The 21588-nt window shown below is 39.7% G+C and overlaps 2 protein-coding genes across 2 annotated transcripts; both read left to right on the top strand.

Annotated features, from left to right (window-relative positions):
* The first annotated feature begins 1386 nt into the window (after positions 1-1386).
* LOC139458866 (ubiquinone biosynthesis protein COQ4 homolog, mitochondrial-like) lies at positions 1387-7654 on the top strand. Its single transcript, XM_071240300.1, has 6 exons — positions 1387-1525; positions 1798-1968; positions 3016-3112; positions 3684-3786; positions 5027-5250; positions 6128-7654. The coding sequence occupies exons 1-6, from the start codon at positions 1387-1389 to the stop codon at positions 6315-6317; spliced, it is 924 nt and encodes a 307-aa protein (XP_071096401.1). The 3' UTR covers positions 6318-7654.
* Positions 7655-10551: 2897 nt separating this feature from the next.
* Positions 10552-21472, top strand: LOC139458865 (adenylate kinase 8-like). The gene is made up of 10 exons (XM_071240298.1): positions 10552-10684; positions 11122-11206; positions 12277-12457; positions 12803-12969; positions 13820-13891; positions 14261-14461; positions 17126-17257; positions 18178-18267; positions 19242-19383; positions 20214-21472. Exons 1-10 carry the CDS (start codon positions 10601-10603, stop codon positions 20530-20532), a joined length of 1473 nt encoding a protein of 490 aa, XP_071096399.1. The 5' UTR covers positions 10552-10600; the 3' UTR covers positions 20533-21472.
* The last annotated feature ends 116 nt before the right edge of the window (positions 21473-21588 follow it).

Genomic DNA, 21588 nt, shown 5'->3' with positions numbered 1-21588 from the left:
ATCCTAGATTTGTTCCTTGGTTTGTCAGCACCATATACCCATGCTTGTTGGTTTCACCAAAGTGGTAACATCTAGGACCTAAATCACTTCAGGCTTTCCTCACAAATTAAGGTGATATGTCACCATACAATGGAAATACAGTACTGATCCCAATTCACTCTTATCACCTGAGTCACATACCTTTAACATATGTACCCCACTACATTCAGCAGAACTATGCTGAAGTTCCAGACTTTTGTTTCTACTAATTTGGGTGGCACAGGTGGTCCACTCATCTAGGTTCACAATTCACCGTGCAGAGTTGCATCCCTTAGACCTGCCAGAAACCTATGGTTATGGGTTTAAATCCCAGATTTGCCCTGACTATATATTTGCTTCTTGGTTTGTCAGCACCATATTCCAGTGCTTGTGGACTTCACCAAATTATAACATTTAGAACCTGAAACACTTTGAGCTTTCCACCCGTATTAAGCTGGCATGCCGAGATATAACAGAAATACAGTTCAAAGCAGCATTAAACCCAATCCACTCGTCAGACATATATACATACTTGTAACGTATCTGTACTGGATTAGCCCACAGGTGCTAACAATGAATATACAGGTAATACATACTTAGCTCCACCATCTTGAAACCAGCCAAGGTTGTCTGCTATTAAGTGGTGATTGTTGCAGCCTTTGCACTTGACAATGACAACCCCTTTTTCATAACTATTTTTTGTGAATGTTTGAAAGTTCCGGGTGCTGCAAACTTTACATGTGTATGCAATCTGCATTTTCGGTTCTATTTTCCAAACACTGTCAACATTTTGAGACTTTCCTTTATCGACGACCTTGTGTTTATTGTCACCATCGGAATAGAAATTTACTGGTATTCGAGAACCAAACGAACAATATTTGGGCTTAGTTTCACTAGAAAGTGTCCACACGCTTTTTCTCCTCACTGCACATCTGTCATTGACTGCGTTTGTGTTTTTATCTATTCTTGAATCTGTTGACGCCGTATTATCACCAATGTGTTTGTCTCGAATTGTTAAGATGCGACGAATAAGTCGAACACTGAAACTCCTAGCAATCACACCCGACATTGTTAACTTTGTCAAAAGTTGTCTGCTAAGCACATGCAACATCCGTTTATGACTACGCATGCGTAAAGAAATCATTGTACTATCAAGTTTAAACTATTTCTTTAAAATGACTAAACAAATAATTTTTAAAAACTCCAAGTATTGTTTCACAATCATTAATACACAAATGAATAAACAATCTGAGTATAATCAGAAACAGTATGTTCATTATTCTAATATACTTTACGTGGATGTGTCTTTCAATGTTTAATGAAAACATGTGTAAATTGTTGTTTACCAAGTAGTACAAGTATTTTAAAATGGCGTCTTGTTGGCGATTTCGACCACTTGTCAATTTGACATATTCCAAATATATGTGTCAGAGGCGAATGCAAAAGAATATTTTCTGTCAGCAATCACAAGTCATAATACGACGTTTAAAAGCAACATATTCTACTGGTAAAATGGGCTATGTCATTAATAATGACGAGAAATTGTAGCATGTGATGCGAGTGCCTCAGTTTTCGCGCAGATTTTGCGGTAACCTTCACTTCAGAGATCTTAGCCTCACTTTTTAATCAAATCAAGATTGGGGTAGATTTACAAGAAGCACAATAATCTTTCAATAATCTTAGTCCTTGGTATTTCATTTTATTTAACTGAATTCTATTTCAAAAGCGTTGCTGGATTGTTTTGAGAATGATATGAACCATATATTTTGTAACCACCAGAGTCGGAAAACTTGGATGAGAACAGGCAAACAGACGATAGCTATGAAGACAAGGGGAGACAACTTCACTATGATGACCTCTACCCTGGTCATATCCCAACTTCACTCTTTCAGAAAGCTGTACTTGCAGTGGGTTCTGCAGCTATGTGCATCATCAATCCTGCCAGAGATGGTATGAAATATCAGGCTTTTAAAATCTATAATAAAAGTTTTGTATAGATCATTTTTAGAGAGGCCAAGTGTTAGCCAAGTCGCCCATCATCTATAATTATTTATAATTTTTTTGTCTGTTGTTTACCACGTTTACTGCTGCAATCAGCACTTTTCCAGCTTTATGATGGCAGCCGGTAAATAATCAAATCTGGACCATCCAGTCCAGTGATTGATATGAACAACAATTTTTGCCGTCATGTAAATCACATAGGAGCTTTCATCCAGTACCTCATGCCTGTCCTTAAAGTAAACATTTTGGAGACTCTGGGTTAGAATCACCAGCAACCTATGCTTGTAGTATGAGGAGACTTAATGAATGGGGAGTACAGATTTGGTTAATTGCGTGTCATCATACCCTGGCCAGAGTGAATCACTTTACATAATATCAGTCACTGGTTTGTCTGGCCCCAACTCAATTATTTATCACGTTTATATATGCTGCCATGGTATATCTATAATACTGTTGCAAACAAACAACAGTAAAGTCGACTTATGTGTAATGTTGGGTTAGTCAAATGTGTAACGTGGCTAATCATGCTGATTCTGGGTCATCCTACCATGATCAGCGATCATGTGATCAACCACATGCCTGGCATAGACTCCTAATTTTACAGCCTGCTATTATGTAGCCAGAGCTCCACTCAGCTGTGTATATGCATAAATTAGGCAAAATAAGTCAGCGTTACCCGATTAAATTAAGTTGCTTGCCAATAAATTTGCATGAAAAATTAATAAAATTCAAAGTATGACAACCCTGCCAAATATTTCTTCACAGATCTTTATTTACTGATCAGTTGTAGGCATCTCACATGCATGAACTAGCCTACTGCTGTGAATAATGCTTGAAAAGGCAACAAGTCTTACTTGTTAATTAGACATACATGTTGCTAAAAAAGGGTTTTGAAAGTGAAATGTGAGAGTTCCTCAAGCATTATTTTACATTATGTACACGAATAACATTTAAATTTCTAGAAAACAAAACATGTATGTTCTGATGTGTTTGCAGACATGATATGTGCTTTGGGTGAGACAACAGGCCCCATAGCTCTGCGTTACATGAGACAGAAGATGCTGGCTGACCCTGTTGGTAGGCAGATTCTAGAGTGAGTACAAACACAATGTCTAGATAGATCATTATTATCGTGGCATCACACTTTAGTTTCTAGACGCTAACCATGATAACTCTGACAGCTAAAGCAGCCCCTCATAAGCCACATCTATCAAATAGAATGTGGACAGTAAAGATTCAGTTTCTGGATCATAACTACAAAGTATATTGATAGAATTTTACCAAATTTGATATTTAGATAGACCCTTATTAAAGACAGGTTTTAGTTCAAATTGGTTAATTGGTCAGGGTACGACTAAAACTTGTCTGGGTAACTGGATGATAGCATCTTCAAATGTTAAAAATATTTCAATGAAATTCAAATTCTGCCAAAAATGAGTTTGAAGAGAAATCGTTAAGTGACAAATTTTAGAGCCAGGTAGTTTTGTCAGTCTTATTGAGGACAGTATCCAAACACGTAGTTGAGCTTATGTCTGATGTTTGGTTCATGGACGTCAAGCATTCCCTCGATTCCTATTGTGTGACACAATGGATGAACTCACATGACATGATAAAGTGCATAGCACAGGTCAGAAATCAGGTGACGCCAGTCCTTCTATTTTCAGAGAAGAACCCCTGATAACAACAGAGACAATTTCAGTGCCCTACTTAAAGAGTCTCCCAGACAATACATTTGGAAAGGCCTACTGGAGATTCCTAGATAAAAATGTAAGTGACTGATAAGCATTAGTGATATAAAGAGAACATTTATTATTTGTTGGGAAGATAGCTTTTGCAAGTTAATCCTTAAGCAGAAATAAACTAGCATAATCAATATAATCAATATAATTTTGACGTGTGGAAGATTAGACCGCCTCCTTGGTCCAGTGGATAGAGCGTCAGTCTGGAGAAGGGAGGGTCAGGGGTTCGATCCCCAACTGTCTCATACCAACAGATGTTAAAAGATGGTTCTTGTTGTTACCTTGCCTGGCGCTCGGCATTAAGGGGCTAAAACAAGGACTTGTCGGCTCAAGTCGGTATACTTTGTCTGAGTGGGGTATTCATGTTAAACTGCGGCATGGTATCTCAGTGGGCTAGCACTATGAAATAGGCATCAGTCCGGACTAGTACAAGCAGCAGACACACACACATGCATACACGTCGCTATATTGTTCCAAAAATCTTGGATGCGACGTTGAACCACATTTCACCTGACCTTACCCGGATTCCAGGTGAGAATTGGTCTGCTCCAACCTATGCTGTTTGTTGTCGATTTCGCGACCTACCAATCTGAATATTGGGGAAAAAAATCTGTTACCCCCACAAAAAGTCTTGCCTAAGTGCCAGTATGTATTATGTGTTTGTGTATTTGTCATGATAATGTTTGCAATGTGGGTAGAGTATCAATGTTAAACTTTGTCATGGTATCTCAGCACTGAACACTTCGGCATAGGCTAGCACTGTAAAACCAGCATCAGTGTGGACTAGTACAAACGGCAACATGTATGCACACTTTGCTATATAGTGCAATAATCTTGAACACATCACTAAACCCTAATCTGTAAGTTGAACATCTTCGTAGATATATGGGGTTAGAATAGATCCTGAGCACCCCATGTCAGTTGTTGGAGCAACCTAGACAAGGACCCCTTAATAATGTGGCTGATCATGATCCATTGTATTAATATTCATACCAATCTGTGCCAAAAACATTCTAGTCCGCTATGTCGAAGTTTGTACAATTTTCAGTAGATTTTAGCAATTTAATAGGAACTACGAATATGACATGACTAGACCAAATATAGTTTTATTGGACTCGGGATTTGGACTAGTGGCCAAAGTTGCAGACTGTAATTCTATTTTAAGGATCAGATCAAGCTTGAATATTGTTGAAGGGATATAGAAACAACATTCATCTATCTTTATTTGGAGTCAGAGAATTTCCCACATGAGGTTGTTTTTATTGCAGGGGTTCTCTCCTGATGCGCGGCGACCTGTCAACTTCGTGGATGACCGCGACCTGATGTATGTGATGTTGCGGTATCGACAGCTGCATGACCTGATGCACACGCTGCTGGGGATGCCCCCCAACATGCTGGGGGAGATTGTGGTCAAGTGGTTTGAGGCCATCCAGACCGGACTACCGATGTGTGCTGTTGGGGCCCTGGTGGGACCTGTCCGGCTTGGGCCAAAGTATGTACAATGATCGCGTTGTAGAGATGAGCTACATTGACTCTACTTGAATGTGGTGACGTGAAATGGGGTTTAACATCGCATTCAAGATTATTGCACTTATATAGTGATGTGCATGCATGTGTGTGTGGCTGCTTGTGTTAGTTAGACTGATGCCGATTTTATAGTGATAGCCCTCTGAGATACCATGCTGCAGTTTAACATGAATACCCCACTCAGACACAGTATACCAACTCCGAACTGACCAGTCCTTGTTGTAGCCTCATATTGCCGAGCGCCAGGCAGGGTAACAATAAGTACCATTTTTTATGTCTTTTGGTATGACGCGTCCGGGAATCAAACCCCCAATCTTCTTTTGGGGCCGACGCTCTACCACTAGACCACGGAGGTGGTCTACTGAAACATGAATATACCTGGTACTATTTGAGTCTGTTTGCCGAACTCATCCAATTATGATGTATTAATAGCTCTACGTTTTAATACATATGGACTATTTTGATCTGACAGAGCAACTATTTTACTTGACTCAGGCTTTGACAAGTGGCTAAATATAGACTGGATTATTCATCTGTGTGATCGTGCCGACTCATGAAGTATATGGGGCAGTTGAGTAGCCTTGTGGTTAAAGCATCCACTCGTCACACCAAAGACCCGGGTTTGATTCCCCTTTCTGGTGTTCCCACAGTGAAAGTGCTTGAATATCGCTAAAAGCAGTGTAAGACCGTACTCACGCACTCATATAGATCGGGTGCTGGTAATCATTTCTTAGAAGAGCAGTTCCCACTGATTACTGTTGTATGGGGAACCTTCACCTACTGATAATGGTGACTATAGCTGTTAGATTTCTGATATATAAAATTCACCTTTGCAATTTCAGACATCGACAAAAGTACCTGAGCATTTACCTGCCCTGGGTGTTAAGGAGTGCCAACAGTTCCAAGTTCCTGATGTCTGTGTATTTTGAAAAACACTTTGAAAAAGATTTGGATGAATTTCGAAAGGAGCTGAATTTAGAGCCTGCACCTGTTCCCTTGATAAAGACTGGGGCAGGCACTGTCACTAAGTGATAAAACAGTCAACTCTTCCTATGTGATAGAATACTGGAGACTACTGACATACAATCATTGTTGTGGCATGCCAGGCCACTACTTGTTCTCCATCCAGCCGAACATTTGAAGAATTTCAATTAATGGATAAGTCTGAACATTAGGTGATTTCCTATTTACAGCAGAACACTGTATATGATATGCCAAGCATGCATTTTGCATTATGCCTCATAGCTTTTCTTTTCCTTTTAATTTGTTATTTCTTAGAATCCCAGTGTCATTTATGGAAGTGGTACCAAGAGTAGGACTTGCATAAAACTCAAAACATGCACACATATAATTTGTTATTGACGCATATCGTCTAAGGCGCCACGATTCGCTGTGCAGAGTTGCGTCCCTTGGGCACGCCAGAAACACACGATTGTTGGTTCGAATCCCGATTCGCCCCGATTATGTTTCTAGGTTTGTCAGCACCATACCCGTGCTCATTTAGCATGTTTAACTTAGCCACACACTGACCATCTCTGGCGTTTAGGGCTGGGACGAGTCCAAATTTACTACCCTGGTACCCTACCCCCTATCACCCGACCCTACCCAGGTACCCGCTGTAGGTCTCAAAAGATGGGTACAAAATGTCCGATTGGGAATAGTTGACTGTAGCCTGGGCAAAATGTATTTAGATACTCATATAAAACGACCTTATCATGCACACACTGAAGCTGACTGAAACTTTAACTTTTTTCAAACAAATGAAAGTCAGAAGGAATGCGTGCAGAGTCAGAAAGAAATGCGGACATTATTTACTTGTAGTGTCACCATGGAGTTCTTGATATTTTTTGTCATTAAACAATCTATTACGTGACTAACCACAGGTCTGGGTAGTCTTGTAGGTACCCGGGTCCTACTCAGTACCCACCCAACCCAAGTGTCTGAGTTACCCGTCCCAGCCCTACTAGAATTCTTACAGTTGATGAATTATACAACACATTTTAAATTATAAGTCATCCATTTATTTTGTAGCTGTGTAGATTAAAAATGGATAAATTGTTTTGAATGACTGTCGTGAGATTTTGTCCCTGGCATCATAAGCTGGTTTTCAGAGTCGACAACAGAGGATGGGGTGACCAGCATGGTCAGTCAGCTGACCGTGTGTCGTCTTGCCCTCATGGATTGTTGCTCATGCTTTCAGTCACTGGTTTATCTGGTCCCAACATGATAAGTACAGGCTGCTCCGAGTATAGCTGGAAAAATGCTGACAGCAGTGTTTAACAACATTCACTCACTCAACTTATTTGAGTATGTATTTTCACGGTCCAGTATACCAGGTTTGTGTGATTAATATTATGGATTTTTATCATTTGTTGAACTTCAGAAATAAATTTGTTACAAAAATATATAAGTACATTATCTTTTCCTGGAGAGATTTGTCCCTGTTGTACAAAACGATTTCCCTGTTCAGAGTTATGTCCCTTAGCTGTGCCAGGAACCTAGAATCATGAGTTGGAATTCCAGAGTCGCCATGGTTATGTTCATAAGTTTAATCAAACTGGTAAATTTGTGCCAGCATCACTTAGGGATTTCCTCTCATGTCAAGCTTACATGCTGTGATAAAACTCTTTTGAAAGTGAATAAACCAAACTCTCACACTCAATACCACCCTCACAGTTACATTTCCACAAACCGCTTGTTATCTATCACAGTGAAATAAGTAGGGTGTTGAAATACAATGGCAAACTTGTCTATCTATGTATGCTAAGGTGCGGGACAAGTAGAAATGTTATAAGCCTTAAGTTTAAGAATGTTGCTATTTGTGTGATTAGTAGCTGCTTACTTAACATGTTGATCTTGATATTACACGGGTGCTGGTTGTAAAAAAAACATTCTAGTGTATGATAAGGAAAGCAACCGATACTTCATGATAAAACCCACATTAACGTGTTTGACTCCAAATACAACAAGAGACTGAGCGTAAAAGATTCTTGTAAAAGAATATTTTAACATTTCACTTTTCCTTGGACAAGTGAACGTTGTTTTGAATTCCATGTCCCTGATAAGTATATTTAGAAACATTTGTATTTACTCACTGTCATGAATTAATATACGGAAAAAAGTTTGCATTTTGCAGAATACTTATTCAAGGCTTTGACAATCTACACCAAATCTATTTGACAATTTATACATATGTCTTGTTAACAACTATTGAGGACAAGTTACCCGAAAACTGAAATTTAAACACATTGTGGAAGGAATCTGAGAGAAAACCGCAGTAGATAAAGAAAAAAGAAATAAAAGATAAAAGAAACCATCACCATCAAGTCACATTGTAATTAAAAACATTCTTACCATTGACCTATTTCAAGTCATAAAACACAGGTTCAAATTAGTTCTAAAATCACTTTAATTTTGAAAGAAATATGTATCTTCTGACATGCAGTCTCGGGCAAAATGGAACCAGCTGCGATATTGTACATTAACGAACAAGGAAAATAACTTCCTACGCAGGTTTAGATCGAAATAGTTACCTAAATTATGTTTGTATTTTATTTATTAAATAGACAAATGGACCTGATCTAGGTCTACAAATCTGCGACGTTAGGCAGTTTTTGTCATGGGGAGTAGTAGTCAACTCGGCCACAAAAAAAGTAATAAAAAGCCGTTTTGACCTGCTCCCGGTATGGTCAAAGGGAGACAATTCAGTTGATTTAATGTTCCATGCGGTACAGTTTGTGGTCAAAGGGAAGTAATTCGGCTTGGTAGACTGTGCTCCTCTCTGGCCCAAAGAGCTAAATTTGCGGCGCGTAGCAACAATGTAACCAGTTTACTTGGTAAACTCGGAACATTCAACACGGTGACGGGAGTATAAGTTAAAACACTGTATGGAGCTAATACAAGGGACATTACTCTTATTTATTATTAACATTATCATTACACGATTATCTCCCTTAGACCATTACCTGCATTGATGGCGCGGCACGGCTTGTCGCCTTCACAACACGCCACGCTGGCGAGGTTAATCGTCTCGTGATGACTTCTGTCTTGATTCATTGTTCATTATTAATGTACTTCTATTGGCATCACGCGACGCCATTTTATGTCACACAAACAGACCAACCGGACATATCCTGAGCGTCTGATGCCTTGTTGCAAATATGATCAGTCTTTCAGAATATCATTGCAGCTGAGTGAATATGTCATAGTTACCAATTTACCCAAAAACATTTTGAACTCATGTCACGTTAGATCAAAATGTTGACGTCACAATATATCGTCTGTAATAACAAGTAAAGTGCCGACATAACGCACACTTTAGGAGTTACCGATTTAAACCCATGCAGCAAGTAACAGCGAGGGCAAGCTTATTTTTGTATTTCTCATCTACAAGATTTTCCCGGAGGGAAAAGTAAAAATGTTACTTATTGCAGAATACCTATTAAAGGTATTCACGATCTATACCCAATGATTGACAATTTGTACGTATGTATGGTCGACTATATTGAGAGTAGGCTGATCCCGAAAACCCGAATTTTAAACACATTATGAATTTAAGGGCGTCATTACTTATTTTTGTGTCTCATCTCCCGCCGCCTGCAAATTTCCCTCCTGCCAAAGAAGAAGCAAAAACAGATGGAGGGGGGATATTTCAGGATATTTTTTTTTTTTTCTGCTTGAGGGACATTTGAAGGCGACGGGTGATGATTAACACAAAAACAAGTAAGGACGTCCTAAAAATAATACACATATTTGGGGATGGTCGTGAAAAAATGGACATAATAAAGTAAAATAGGTTATTTTGAATTTTAATAAATTACCAGTCCCCAAGTACTGACCAAGATTCTTACTCCTTCATATATTTATTCTTATTGTTCTATTTGATTTTGTGGAGAAAAAGCATGATCGCAATTTAAGAAGAATTGTAAAGAAGAAAAAAACCACTGTATAGTTTCAGAGCTATAAAGGCAGGCCTACATGATATTATTTTTTTTCTGGTACAAAACCACATAAAATATTTTGAAAGTAGTCACTTTCGTCAGGAGGTTAAGTATTCGCTTGGAGCCGGGCTGTATCAGTCCCAAAGATAACACGTGTTTGTCATTAACCGGAAGTACGAGACGTAAACAATAAAGTTACTTCCCCTTGGTATGAATTTCGCCAATGAAATGACTCCTTCTATTGAGAAGATTATAGTATGAGCCAATCGGGATGATGCTTTCATTTTTGTTTCGGTTTAGCATAGCAACCTTTCCAAACACGCCGGAAACATCGTTATCGGCATTATTCATTTCTCTCGGTAAACAATAACAAAGATGGACCAGACTAAGAGACCGCTCCTGATTCCTCCTGCTTTTGCCACATATGCAGAAGAACATGGTGTTTTTGATATGTATAAGGTAACGATTTTAATTCATTAACCGAAATAATCCCAGTGGACAAATCGATGCTCGAGGAAGACTGCAATTCATCATTCATTCATAGTAGATGCTAGAATACTGAGGCGTTTATTTTTTAAAAAATTCTAATTTCGTAGATGTATATTGGCCCGAGATAATTAAATTAATTTCCTTTCTTATCCCACATAATACTATATAGTAAAGATGAGGTGGGCAAAACGGCAAAACTCCATTAGGCTCCCTTCAGAACTAACGCATCACTGTCGTTACACAAATAACTGATAATTTGCAAAAGAATATATAATTTGCTTCTTTACATAAAGACAGGAACCAGAAATGTACATTCTATTTTCAACCCATTTGCGAATTTATGTCCACACAGTTTTGGAGTAGAAGGTCTCTGTACAACTCATTTTATTATTGTCTACCTTTTTCAGAGACTTCTGGAGCAGTTGATCATCCATCGTCCTACTGACCCAATTGCATTCCTGATAGAAAACCTCAATCGAGACAACAATGATGGTAAACCCCATACCAAGATCCAAAATACTGGCCCCTCTTTGTACTTCAAAGGGGAAGTAATCGGTCTATGTTGGGGTTTTATTTTGTTTTGGGTCAACATATCGAACATGTTAACTTTGTTAAGTCAGGTCCGGAAACCTGGCGTTCAGGCATCCCTTCTGGCTTCCCTTCGGGCTTTCTGCCCACATTAAGCTGACACGCTGTGATCAATCTCATTAATATCAGATCTCAGTTCTCGCTACCGCTAAACAAAGATCTGAGGACATCCCATTACGGGTCACATCAGAACAACCTTTCGCGAATTTTGACTGACCAATGAAATGACTGACAAGAAATCGACATTAGCCAATCAGGAGGCAGCTTTTCTCGAGGTTTATGACACTAGTTTCAAATTGGCGACTATGCTTCGAAACATATTTTGACTTATTTTCGATTAAAAAATTTAAAACTGATAAGAAGAACATTCTGGAACAGCTTATAGATGGCCTAGATTGTATGGATATAATCATAAAACCCGTAACTGTCGTTCGGAATACCCCATGTTAAGTATTTCGTGGTTGCATGATTAGAAAACACATTCGGACAGTCACTTTCATGATCTGGTAAGCGACGCTCTGATTGGTTAGATGAAAGGTCGTTCTGACATGACCCTTAATGGAATGTCCTCAGATCTTTGTTTAGCGATAGCGAGAACTAAGATCTGATTTTAATGAGATTGCGCCGTGATATAATTGGAATACTGTTCAAAGCGATGTTAAACCAAACTCATTCACTCACTCTGCTTCTTTACATCATATGATACAGGATTTAGATATTTTAAATTTCTAGGACTATAACTGATATCATCCAAAATGTTAAATCACAGTGTGATATGGCCAAGTCCTTGTAACAGTATTCTTGTACCAGGTTTTCAGGAGGTAACAGTGTTATCACAGATATTTATAACAAAATGATCAATGTCATGTGTAGAGAGTTCCAAAAGATACAGGAAAGTTGAGGATGTAAGAAAGTAAAGCAGGGATGGTGCGTAATGTTTTCCCCGATGTACACATGGTATATGTATGTTGCAGTTCCACAGATCATTGTCTTGGGCCCACCAGCCTCAGGGAAGAGGTCTATTGCTAAACTTGTCTGTAGCAAGCTACGGACAGCCCACATCACAATGGAGAACCTCATCCATGATGCAGATTTGGACATCAGAGAACGGGCAAAGGAGTTCATTTCAAAACAACAGGTAATATTGTTTATGATGTGTATGACAATATGAGTCAGTCCATGAATAAATGACAGTTCCATGAGACTGGTCATTCAATATATATTGAGGACACTTACAAAGGTGGTCATGAAAAAATGTTAACAATTGCTGTTCAAGTTATGATCAGCTGCTTAATGGAACCTAAGTGCAGGATCGGCACATCCGGAAGCACTCATTAAATCTCCAACATCATCATCATCATCATCATTAATGGAAAGCAAATGAAATCAGTGATAGAAATGTATTCAAGGAACTCACAAAGATGTTTAGGTGTGACCATTGGAATTTAACAAGAAGAATTCTTTTGAACCTGCTTCCTACCCAGTGAATGTTATTTCAAGTTATGACTGTTGTCAGGCTGTCCCCACTGAGTTGTGGGTGAAGATTGTCCAGGAGAGGATGAAGTTGTTTGACTGTGTGAAGAAGGGCTGGGTGATGGAGGGCTTCCCCCAGACCAGGGAGCAAGCCCAGGCCCTACAGGAGATCGGGGTCTACCCCAAACACTGCGGTAAGTCATTCTATAAATAACTAACACCCGGGATTCCAGGTTAGAATTGGTCCCCTCCAACCTAGTTGAAAGAGGCGAACCAAATGGATTGGGTGGTCAGACTCGGTGACTTAGTTGATTGTGTGTCATCATACCCTGACTTTCCATATTTTCATGTATGCTGTACTATGGGCCTGTCGCCTTACAGTTGTATATGAATAAACTGAATTACAGAATTATAGTGTCATCATACCCTGACTGGGTGGAACGATGCTCGCAATATTTCCATAACGTTTTAAGAAATCGCAAAACTTTTATTTGAAATTGGATTTTTTATGTTGATTAATTTTACCTGTCAATCTTAGCATTTGAGCAAAAAATCTGTACCCCCCACAAAAAGGTCTTGCCTAAGAACCAGTATGTATTCTATGTGTTTGTGTATTTGTCATGATAGTGTTTGCAATGTGATGTATACAGGCCAGGATTTGGACAGTAATCAAACTAAGACCAATGAAAATTGTATCAGATTGCACTGAACAAATTGTACATTTCCACATGCGTACCAACTGCTGTTTGCATGCCATGTTGTGATGAATGTTGCCTTGTAGTGATGAATGTTGCCTTGTTGTGAGGAATGTTGCCTTGTTGTGATGAATGTTGCCTTGTTGTGATGAATGTTGCCTTGTAGTGATGAATGTTGCCTTGTTGTGAGGAATGTTGCCTTGTTGTGATGAATGTTGCCTTGTTGTGATGAATGTTGCCTTGTAGTGATGAATGTTGCCTTGTTGTGAGGAATGTTGCCTTGTTGTGATGAATGTTGCCTTGTTGTGATGAATGTTGCCTTGTTGTGATGAATGTTGCCTTGTTTCAGTGGTTCTCGACTCTCCAGACACCGTCCTTATAGAGAGAGCAGCTGGGAAGAGAGTGGACACCAAAACAGGAGGTGAGTAGTGGATGATATTAAAGTTGGACAAGGCAAGGGTAGTGTGATAACCTCATGGTTGAGTGCACATGTGTCATTCTTGAGGCCCAGGTTTGATTCATCTGCTGGGGCAAGACCATTGCAGGTGTCCCTCGGCCATGTTTCTGGAATGTTGCTTAAAGCAACTCACTCACTTACTCATGATGCAGAGTTGCATCCCTTTGGCACGCCAGAAACCTATGATAGAGCTTGAATGTATGTTTAAGAAGTGATTGACTTGACTTGTTCTCAGTCTTAGAGGTGTCTCTTGCCACATGATCACACTGAAGCAGCATGGTAATTTCTTCTTTTTTGAGGAATTGAAATAATTGTATGACTGCATCTATTTAGATGTTTACCACACAACTTTTGACTGGCCGACCAACAGCGATGTCCAGTCTCGCCTGGAGGTAGCGCCAGGATATACGGAGGAGGCGATGGTGGACAAGCTGGTCATGTACCACCGCCACATCGATGGCATCCTTCGCTGCTATGGCGACACGCTCAAGACAATCAACGCTGACCAACCTAAAGCCGACGTCTTTGCTCAAGGTACACCACTGTGAGAGCTGTCATGTGTTACGTGTTCATTCCCAAATTAAAACGGAAAGATTAACCCAGAAGATGTGAATAATCAATAAATTAAACTGAAATGCAATGGATTAGGTTTACAATCATAAAAGGTACTACAATGGGTCCAAATATGATGCAGCAGCAATAGATAAAAGACTCTATTAGTGCACTCATGAATGTCCAGTATTTGTCATCATGGAGTGTCTTTTATGAGGCACATGATCTGTTGTGGGATCCAGGAAGTGTTGGAAACAGACAGAAAAGTCAGTGTTTTCCGATAAATATCCTACCTGAACTGGGAAAGTACATTCTTAAGAGAAACAAAAGTCAGGTCATAGAAGCAAAGCGTCGATTCGCCCTTGTCGTACAGCCAGCCATCTTGAAAATAGTGCCTCAAAGCGTCTAGAACACAATGTTGTTGACAACTGTAAACAAATCAGCTCCTCTCAGTGTAGCTCTCTATATTGGGGGGGAACTAAGGTTTCAAGAACTTTGGCGAAGTTTGGACTGTAAACGCAAAGGGAGGTCACTCTATTACACGTGCTGCTATGGGCCGCTAAAAAATCTAACCACATCATGATGCTGAAGCACCTGAGTCTACTGCCACATTAATCATGAGAAAAAAACTTACTTTCAATACTGCCACGTAACATGGGAAATACTGTAAATTTTAGTTCTTTGACTCAATGCTTCGTCAGTAATGCAATATTTACGTTTTGTGATGGTTTGATATGATCATTGCAAGACACTTTGTACAAGTGCTTATCACTGAAACGTGATAACAATGATATGTTCAGTCTGTAAAAGAGAATGGAGTCATAAAACTTTCATCAGTTCTCCGAACATTTCAATCAGAACAGTCTTCTTTATTAATCCCCGCCATGAAGAGGAAGGGGGATATAGGAATGGGTGCTGTCCGTCCTGTCACGTTGCACATAGATAGGTCTAGTGGTGAACTGGTGCCTTTTGATAGTTTGGGATTTTTTAGAACATTTTTTTCCGAGTTTCCTTGGCAAGGACTTTGACTTACTCTGAAAATTGCAGAGCAGTTTTTGAAAACCGTACAATATTTCTTCACCAAACTTTGCACATAGATAGGTCTAGTGGTAAACTGGTGCCATTTGATAGTTTAGAATTTTTTATTTTGACTTCATAGACTGAAAATGGAGGTAGTGCTCGTTTCCGGAGGGCTTATGCCTTGCACACAACCAGACATGTCATATTGGGGATATGAGTATTTCATGCTTGTTTGAATTAAGTAAATGTAAAATTTTAACTCTCCCACTCACTCCTGATATCCACAAATTATTTGCTTGGAATTGGGAGTAATTAAATTTTGTTAGTCTGTTTATGTAAAAGTGAAAAGCCAAAGTATGCTTGAAACTTTTTCAGAATTGTGTTGACCCAATTATTGCAGAGGGGGTGGGTCAGAGATTTTTGATGCACTAATGAGCAGAAAATGACGACTCTCTCCTAATGCTTTTCATATTTTTGGATGGCCCTCCCCATTTCCTTGCAATTTTTTCATGACCCTTTCCAAATCTGTGTATTATGTTTTATAACTCTTTCTTAGAGACTGTCATATTTTTGGGAGACCCTACCCTGATTCCCTCTGACCCACTTCCCCCTCCATAAATGACCGGTCCCTTACAAAAAGATGGATGAGATAATAAGTGGACAACATTGAAATAGAGCTCATCAGGAAATGCAGCTGAGAAATAATATCCTTAATAAGTCTCTTATTAATATTGAAGATGTATTTTGACAGGGTAGGGGTAACGAACGTTTCAGCAGGTGTCACTATTTAGTCAATTTGGTATTTTTGTTGATCATATTTTGTTGATCATTGAAAGATGTATGAAAGCATAAAAAAGATGACAACAATGTCTATCAACATCTTGACAGGCACTCTGTTGCTTTGGAACATACTGCTAATCTTGTGATAGGGATTCATATTGTTCTGACTGCCTACGTGGTCTAGTGGATAGAGTGTTTGCCTGGAGAATGGGATTATACCAATATGGTACTTGTTCTCTGCATGGCATGGCTCTGCATCAAGGACTGTCAGCTGGGAGTCTGTATATACTGTGTTCTGATTTCCTTGGCTGTGAATGCTGGAATATTGCTAAAAGCAGCCTTAAACCATACTCACTCACTGCATACTGTGGGGTCTTCATGTTAAACTGTGGCATGGTTTCTCAGTAGGCTAGCAGAAGTTGTTGATGGAGTAACAGTATGAAGTATCTCAGTATTCCTTTGTTTGTTTGTTTGTTTGTTTGTTTGTTTGTTTGTTTGTTTGTTTGTTTGTTAAGCCGCACTCAGCTATATGGGGGCGGTCTGTAAATAATCGTGTCTGGACCAGACAATCCAGTGACTGACATGAGCATCGATCCACACAATTGGGACAGATGACATGCATCAACCAAGTCAGTGAGCCTGTCCACCTGATCCCGTTAGTCGCCTTTTACAACAAGCATAGTCGCCTTTTATGGCAAGCATGGGTTGCTGACGATCTATTCTACCCCAGATCTTCATTGGTCCTCAGTATTCCTATCATTATACAAAAGAATAATTTATATTTCTATCATAATTTCACGATTTTCTTTACTTCTTATGTTGGTACCATGGAATCTTTCTCTGCAGCGTTCACGTTCCTGTCCAGCCAGCCAAGGACCAATGCTCCACACACCCCACGCATCATCTTGCTGGGTCCTACTGGGAGTGGGAAGGGAGTTCAGGCTGCCCTGCTGGCCAACAAGTACAACGTTGTCAATGGTGAGTCGCAGACACCAGAACTCTTCACTCCTCCTCTTCTCCGGACATCAGAACCGCTTCCGTGGCCTTGGTCTAGTGGTAGAGTGTCTGCCTTGAGAGCGGAAGGTCCGGGGTTTGATCCCCAGCCATGTCATACCAAAAGACATTAAGAGATGGTTCTTGTTGTTATCCTGCCTGGTATTAGGCATTAAGGGGCTAAAACAAGGACTGGTCGGCTCGGAGTCAGTATACTGTGTCTGAGTGGGGTATTCATGTTAAACCGCGGCATGGTATCAGTGTATTAGCAGTATAAATCGGCATCAGTCCTAACTAGTACAAGCAGACACGCACGCGTGTGCACACACGTCACAATATAAGTGCAATTAAATCTTGGATGCAACATTAAACACCATTTCACCTCACCTCCCAACATCAGTGGCACAGGTGGTCTTAAGTGAGTTACTTTCCTTAGTTGTGCCAGGATTTGCTGATCATGAGTTCAACACTCATGACTGGAATCCCAGTTTACACTTGATAGTGGGCCACCTCCATGGTCTAGTGGATAGAACGTCTGCCCGAGAAGCAAAAGGTCAGGGGTTCGATCCCCAGCCGTGTGATACCAAAAGACATTTAACAATATCAAGGGGATAAAACAAGGACTGGTCGGCTCAGAGTCTCTATGCTGTGATATGTAGGGTATCCAGTGGCTTAATCTGCGGCATGGCATCTAAGTGGGTTAGCACTATTTATGGGCATAAGTGAAGCATCCACACACACACGTCGCTAGATAAGTGCAATTATCTTGAACACGACGTTAAACCCCATTTCACCTCACTCTATATATTAAAGACAAAACTGGAGCTGATAACAGCTAGACAGTGTAGTACTGGATATTTTAAACGTCAACAGTAAAATAAGACTAACATTGTTCCTATTTCCAGTGTGCTGTGGTCAGCTGATAAAACAGGCTATTGCTGATGAAACTAAAGCCGGCATGGCTGCCAAAGCTTATGTGGAAAAAGGCATCATGGGTGAGTATATCAGCTTGATTTTGTGGACTTTGTATGTTTGTGTGCACTCAGCAGTATTCCAGCTTTTTTATGGCGGATATGATGACATGCATCCGATACTGAAGACCATTTCTAACCTGGATCTTTAGGGTCCCGAGGGCTTCTGATAGTTACATATTTGGCTCTCATAATGCGATGTATCTGATTATGATCAATTAAAAGGTCGGCTCCATATTTCAAGATACTGACTGACATTTGTTTTATATCCCTTCACATCTACAAGTGAAGACTAAAATTAAGCCTCTGAAATGAAAATACCGCGAGTTTAAGATTTATTTTATACATTGTCTTTGACTCAAAATATAATAGAACGGATCGTAGAGAATATCTTCATTGCTGAAGAAATCTAGTCTTGCTATTAGATATGTTTGTTATAGGGTGTGTGTGTGATAAATTGATACTACAGAAAGATTGAAACCGTTTTAAATGTAAAGAGTTACCTCCCCTTGACCACGGAATTGAGATGTTATATAATGTCACACACTATATTACTGCTTTTTATGATCTGTACCAGAGTAACCATCACCACTGTCCATATCCTATTAAACCACAGCATTTCTGACGTTGGTAGATTTTGAATCCCCTTTTAAAAGAGATGTGGAATGTCGCTAGTGATCCAAACATTGAACTAACCTAACAAGCATGATAATGAGGGATGTTATTATGATGCAATACAGTTTTCTCTACCCCATGTGAAGTGAAATATAGTATAGTTTTGCCCTTAAATTTATAGTAAAAACATGAGGATGTGTACATACTAGTGATTGACGTTACAATCATGATAATATAGTGACCCACAGGATGTAAAACAAACAAAAGTTTAAAATTATTTATGTCTATTCTTAATATGTATGTGTAAAGGACAAGTATTTTGCTTTGTAAAACCCTTTTGTACTCCCAGAAGTCTGATCGTAACCATTCTCCTGTTTATGTAGTGCCTGACAACCTGGTGATGAACGTCCTTGAGGTGCGTCTGTCCCAGCTGGACTGTGTGACGAGGGGGTGGGTGCTGCATGGGTACCCTCGAACCAGGGAGCAGGCCGAGCAGCTGGCTAAAGCTGGATTCAAACCTTACAGGTAAGTCAGGGCGCAGATTGATTTCTACCTTGTGTTGTCCAACTGCATCTCTTTCATTCCATCTACCTAAGTAAGTAAAGGCTCTTTTTATCAACATTATTCTTGGAAATAAGAGTGAGTGGGGTTTTAAGCCGCCTTTAGCAATATTCCAGCAATATCATGGCGGGGGACACCACAAATGGGCTTCACACATTGTACCCATGTCGGGAATCGAACCCGGGTCTTTGGCGTGACGTGCGAATGCTTTAACCACTAGGCTACCCGACCGCCCCCCTTGGAAATAAGAATACCGATTCAAATACCGTAATCACTCGTAATGGTGTGCAAATTATTTCTTCTCTGTGGCATGGTTGCCATGGTAACATGACATCACTGTCCCTATGGTGATTTCAGCTTAGAATTTGTTTAGAATCCATGATTGTCTTTGGAGGCAACTTGATCAGATGCTCAGGCCTGGTGCTTTGTTGATTGTGTGGTATTGTATCCTGGCGTGAGACATTGCTCATTATATCTGTCCCTGGTTTGTCAGGGTCCTGTTCCACAAAGCCATTGTAGTGCTGCGGTCGTCGTAAGTCAATGTTAAAGTATTAGCGCTACGATCGCTATGTGGAACGGGGCCCTGGAACCTGTTCCACAAAGTGATCTTAGTGCTACGTTGGTCATAAACCATACTTTATCATTGTGGAACAGGGCCCTGGTCTAGTCTCAATTAGTGACATGCCACCATCATTTAACTGGAATAGGGAGTGCAGGGTTAACATGGTTAAACAACAAACAATTATGGTTATAAATACCAGTTCACGAGACCATTGCCTTATTTTCTCCACCAGGCAATTCTTCTTGGATGTCCCCAATGACTCTGTGCTTGAGAGGCTGACCCTCCGCGCCACAGACCCCATCACAGGGGAACGCTACCACATGCTCTACAACCCCCCACGCACACCCGAAGTCAAAGAGAGGCTCCAGCGCTTCCCGAAAGACAGTGAAGACGAAGTGCGAAAGAGGCTTGCTCAGTACCATGCATATGTGGAGGAAATTGCAGACTTTTATTTGGATGGCCAACATGTGAACGCCGATCAGGATCCACATACTGTGTTTGAGTGTTTGGAGAGTATGATCGTCAATCCATTGCCCAAACGTTTCAATTGAGTTCACAGGTCCTAACAGTATTATTTGTTGGTTGATATTTAATGTTATATAAGGCCATGAAAAATATTTTATTATCCTCATGCTTCATCTCAAACATCCTGTGAAGACAGAGGGTATTTTGGTGGTTTTTTAAAAAACAACCACATCTGCTGTAAAAAGTAGTTTGATGAAAGTCAAGGTTTTCCCGATTTTGACAGAGTTGTCTTTCCTTACCATGCTCAAAACTAAATGACCCCCAAGTTTTAGGCCCAGTGGAAAAAATATCCCTGGCACTCGGACCCATTTAGAATAAAGTTGTTTTAAATAAACATTACTTTTTTCATGGCCTTACATTTGTTATCAGATCCGTCCTGTGATATATAATATGTGATTTATGGTTGTGATAGTTATGGAGGGTTAATGGTTGATGTAATCAATGGTGATATCTTCTAATAGTAAAAGGATTTAATTTTGAGGTCAAAATATTGCCATTCCGGTCTATACTTCTTTGATTGCTGTACAAAATGGATACGGTACCGATACAGCGGATGACAGAAATATGCATCCATTTTCATATCGCTGATGATCTTCACAAAACACATAATAACAATTTGCTTGATGATGAAGAGGATTGTTTACTTGACCATGTTGAGTAGGATATTTGTTATATTAAACAATATCTTGATACAATTACCAAACCTGCATCACCTTTTGACCACTTGACAGATATATTGTTTCACAGAACAATAAATGAATTATTTGTTTATTCATAATAAATTGTTTATATGGAAATCTTAGTTTTGCATTTGTTTTTGCAAAATGAATCCCAAATCAATGTTACGTTTTGGAGACCTTTGTAAAATTTCTCAAAGTTTTATTGTCTTGTGATATTCTTGAAAAACTGTGGCAAATTTAATTATGTGTTTGTGTAGGTTCATAATGAAAACACTGTTATAGTCCTGTGTCATTCTGATGTAAATACTTGTATACAAAACATGAATATATTCCAATGCCAAGGAAGAACACTTTTCAACATGTTTGTCGTTATTGTCACCCCGTGGGATTCTGGGTTAGAAT

This window comes from Haliotis cracherodii, unplaced genomic scaffold, assembly GCF_022045235.1.
Source record: "Haliotis cracherodii isolate W230 unplaced genomic scaffold, xgHalCrac1.p SCAF_13, whole genome shotgun sequence".
NCBI lineage: Eukaryota > Metazoa > Mollusca > Gastropoda > Lepetellida > Haliotidae > Haliotis > Haliotis cracherodii.
This window is presented reverse-complemented; position numbering and strand designations above follow the sequence as displayed.

What these genes read in the sequence shown, in the direction of transcription:
- LOC139458865 (XM_071240298.1), top strand. Translation starts at nt 10,601, where the DNA reads ATGGACCAGACTAAGAGACCGCTCCTGATTCCTCCTGCTTTTGCCACA. An exon ending in GGTCTACCCCAAACACTGCG is followed by an intron (nt 12,970 to 13,819) that starts GTAAGTCATTCT and finishes GCCTTGTTTCAG; the next exon opens with TGGTTCTCGACTCTCCAGAC. An exon ending in TGTGGAAAAAGGCATCATGG is followed by an intron (nt 18,268 to 19,241) that starts GTGAGTATATCA and finishes CTGTTTATGTAG; the next exon opens with TGCCTGACAACCTGGTGATG.
- LOC139458866 (XM_071240300.1), top strand. Translation starts at nt 1,387, where the DNA reads ATGGCGTCTTGTTGGCGATTTCGACCACTTGTCAATTTGACATATTCC. An exon ending in GGAGATTCCTAGATAAAAAT is followed by an intron (nt 3,787 to 5,026) that starts GTAAGTGACTGA and finishes TTTTTATTGCAG; the next exon opens with GGGTTCTCTCCTGATGCGCG. An exon ending in CCTGTCCGGCTTGGGCCAAA is followed by an intron (nt 5,251 to 6,127) that starts GTATGTACAATG and finishes TTGCAATTTCAG; the next exon opens with ACATCGACAAAAGTACCTGA.